The 3,067-nt window shown below is 37.8% G+C and overlaps 1 protein-coding gene across 1 annotated transcript in view; it reads right to left on the bottom strand.

Annotated features, from left to right (window-relative positions):
• HEPH (hephaestin) overlaps positions 1-3,067 on the bottom strand; it is a gene marked incomplete at its 3' end in the record, with an annotated part of 48,311 nt that overhangs the window by 43,946 nt on the left and 1,298 nt on the right. The window contains exon 2 of the mRNA XM_077780702.1: positions 1,906-2,150. Within this exon, the coding sequence (XP_077636828.1) occupies positions 1,906-2,150 (245 nt within the window). The remainder of the gene's footprint in view (positions 1-1,905; positions 2,151-3,067) is intronic.

The following is a 3,067-nucleotide window of genomic DNA, read 5'->3' as shown; positions in this document are numbered from 1 at the left end:
TCCCGCCTCCATTGGGGGCTGCTGTGCTTCTCTGAAGTCCCATCGTGTTGGTGTTGGGGGGGGGGTTGGCACCAGCCCAATCACTTGTCCCCAGACAGAGGATCTCACATCCCTCACTGTTCAGGCAAGGTCACAGAATAGCAAGGTCAGTCAGCTCACGCTGTGCCACAGCTCTCCTGTGTTTTTTTCTTTGGCGCATGGCTGGGATTCAAAACTCGAAGCCTTAAAGGATCCAGCACCATGCAGACCAACCCCTTTCCTCTAGAGTAGATCAAAAACACTAATTCAAAGGGATACATGCACCCCTATATTTATAGTAGCATTATTTACAATAGTCAAGACATGAAAGCAGCCCTAGTGTCCATCCATTAATGCATGGATAAAGAAGATATGGTAAATAGATGATTGATAGATAGATAGATAGATAGATGCAATGGCGTATTCAACCATAAAAAAAGAATGAAATCTTGCCATTTGCAATGACATGGGTAAAGCTGTAGAGTATTATGCAAAGCAAAATCAGTCAGTCAGAGAAAGACAAATAAATACCATATGATTTCACTCATATGTGGAATTTAAGAAACAAGACAAGCAAAAGAAAAAAATAGGGAGGAGAACAAACCAAGAAACAGACTCATAACTATAAAGAACAAATTGATGGTTATCAGAGGGGAGGTGGGTGGGTGGATGGCTTAAATAAGTGATAGGGATTAAGGAGGGCATTTGTGATGAGTACATGGTGATGTATGAAGTGTTGAATCACTGTATTGTACATCTGAAACTAATATAACACTGAATTTTAACTATATTAGAATTACTTTCTTTAAATGAAGCCAACTTAATGATCAGTTGGTCCAGTTACCCATTTTATGGAGGAGTAAACTCTGGGAAAATAACTTGCCCAAAGTGATACAGGGAGTTAGTGACTCAGCTAAAACATGATTCCCTTCTACTCCCCACGCTCACTGTTTTGTCATTATCATAGGCCATTGGATGGGGGATACAGATTAGTAAACTGAACTTCCTCTTAAGAAGAAAACCAGACCTTTCAGAAGACTGCAACACTGAGCTGGGATGAGCACTGGGTGTTATATGTAAGTGATGAATTACTGGGTTCTACTTCTGAAACCAATATTACACTCTATGTTAACTAACTTGAATTTAAATAAATAAATTTAAATTTAAAAAATAAATAAATAAACCCATGGTCACAGTACCTGATAGTCACTGAGCTTTTCAAGGGCTTATGGAATTATTTAAGATTCAGAAGAATGTTTTTGTTCCAAATGTTAAAGTAAAATAATGAAATTAAAATTATAAATGTTATATGTTTACAAAATATGTTAACTAGTCAAGTAAAACTCAACTCAACATATATGTAAATTACACATATGTAAACTATATTAAATGTGGTATGAGGATGCANGGCACAGAGAGAGGGAGACACAGAATCTGAAGCAGGCTCTAGACTCTGAACTGTCATCACAGAGTCCAACATGGGGCTAGAACTCACAGACTGTGAGATCATGACCTGAGTCGAAGTCAAAGGCTTAACTGACTGAGGCACCCAGGTACCCCTTAAATATTTTATGTGTATAATGGAGGGCACTTGTTTTGATGAGCACTGGGTATTATGTGTAAGTGATGAATCACTAGATTCTACTCCTGAAATCAATATTATATCATATGTTAACTAACTAGAATTTAAATAAAATTTTGAAAAAATGTTATTCAAGTAATTCTTTATGATAAAAAGCAGATTGAATCCCATGTACCTACCCTGCCATCTCAGATCAATAAGGAGATTAAAGATTATTTTCATTCCCAGCTCTTCTCTCTCAAATGGCAGTAAAAGCAATGCAGTATTTGTTGTGGATAGGAGAAAGAAAGGGTGGTCTTATTTACCTTCTGAGTCTTTCTCATAGAAAACACCATGGGGGTGGATGGTGTAAGGACGAGTGGCAAAATTCTTCAGGTGGATAAGGATGACATCTCCCACCTCAGCCTGCAACACTGGACCCAAGAAGCCCAGCCAAGTAGGCTGAGCTATTTCATCCATGTAAGAGCCATCTCTGTATTCCCTGTAGATGGTCTTCTTGTAGCTGCTCCCTATCCGGTTCTTGTCAGATTTTAAGAAGCTGGAAGCTACTCTGGGAAGAAAGAAAAGAATGACGTACGATTTTGCCACAGTCTTTAAACATCTGGAGAGCTCTTTTCCAGAGGAAGCTGACCAAAAAAGGTCTATTTTTGTTCAAGAGAAAAATGTGATTGTACTTATCAAAACACAGAAACTTTAGGTTAGAATCTGTTAGACAATGGGAACCATCAAATTAAACTATATAAAATTGCTGATATTTGATCACTTTTAAACTACAAAAAAGCAATTTCACACAGTTCAACCTAATATATAGCAATGAAGAGACAATCAACTATGGGCTGACTCTTTTTAAGTGATCAACTCCCAATCCATCTGGCCTGACCTTGAGTCATCTTACTATATATGACAGGTCTTCTAGCATAATGGTTAAGATCACAAGGTTTGGAAGAAGATTATTCCCATATTACCCATATTGTCACTTCTAAATTTGTGGAACTTTGAGAAAGTTACTTAGCTTGTTTGTTTAAGTTTGAGAGAGAGATAGCAAGTGGGAGGCGGTAAGAAAGAGAGGGAGACAGAATCCTAAGCAGACTCTGCTATCAGCACAGAGTCCGGTGCAAGGCTCAAACTCATTAACCACGAGATCATGACCTGAGACAAAGTAAAGAGTTGTGAGCTTATATGACTGAGCCACCCAGGTGCCCCAAGTTAGTTAACCTCTTTATGAACATTTTTCCCATTGTAAAATGTACATAATCATGGCACCCAACTTGGACAGTCAATACTGGTGACTAAAAAATTTAAAATATATGAAGAGCTTAGGACAGTGCCTGGAAAATAGTAACAGCTTAATAAATGTTAACTATTCTTTCAATGTACTTGGGATGGAAGATAATAAAATTATCCTCCAAAGACACCTTTAATAAAAAGACTGTTACTCAAAAATTAGATGGATAGGAAGGTGGTTTG

The sequence above is a fragment of the Crocuta crocuta genome, unplaced genomic scaffold, assembly GCF_008692635.1.
Source record: "Crocuta crocuta isolate KB4526 unplaced genomic scaffold, BGI_CrCroc_1.0 scaffold1391, whole genome shotgun sequence".
Classification (NCBI taxonomy): Eukaryota; Metazoa; Chordata; class Mammalia; order Carnivora; family Hyaenidae; genus Crocuta; species Crocuta crocuta.
Note: the sequence above shows the minus strand (reverse complement) of the source record. Positions and strands in the feature narration are given on the sequence as shown.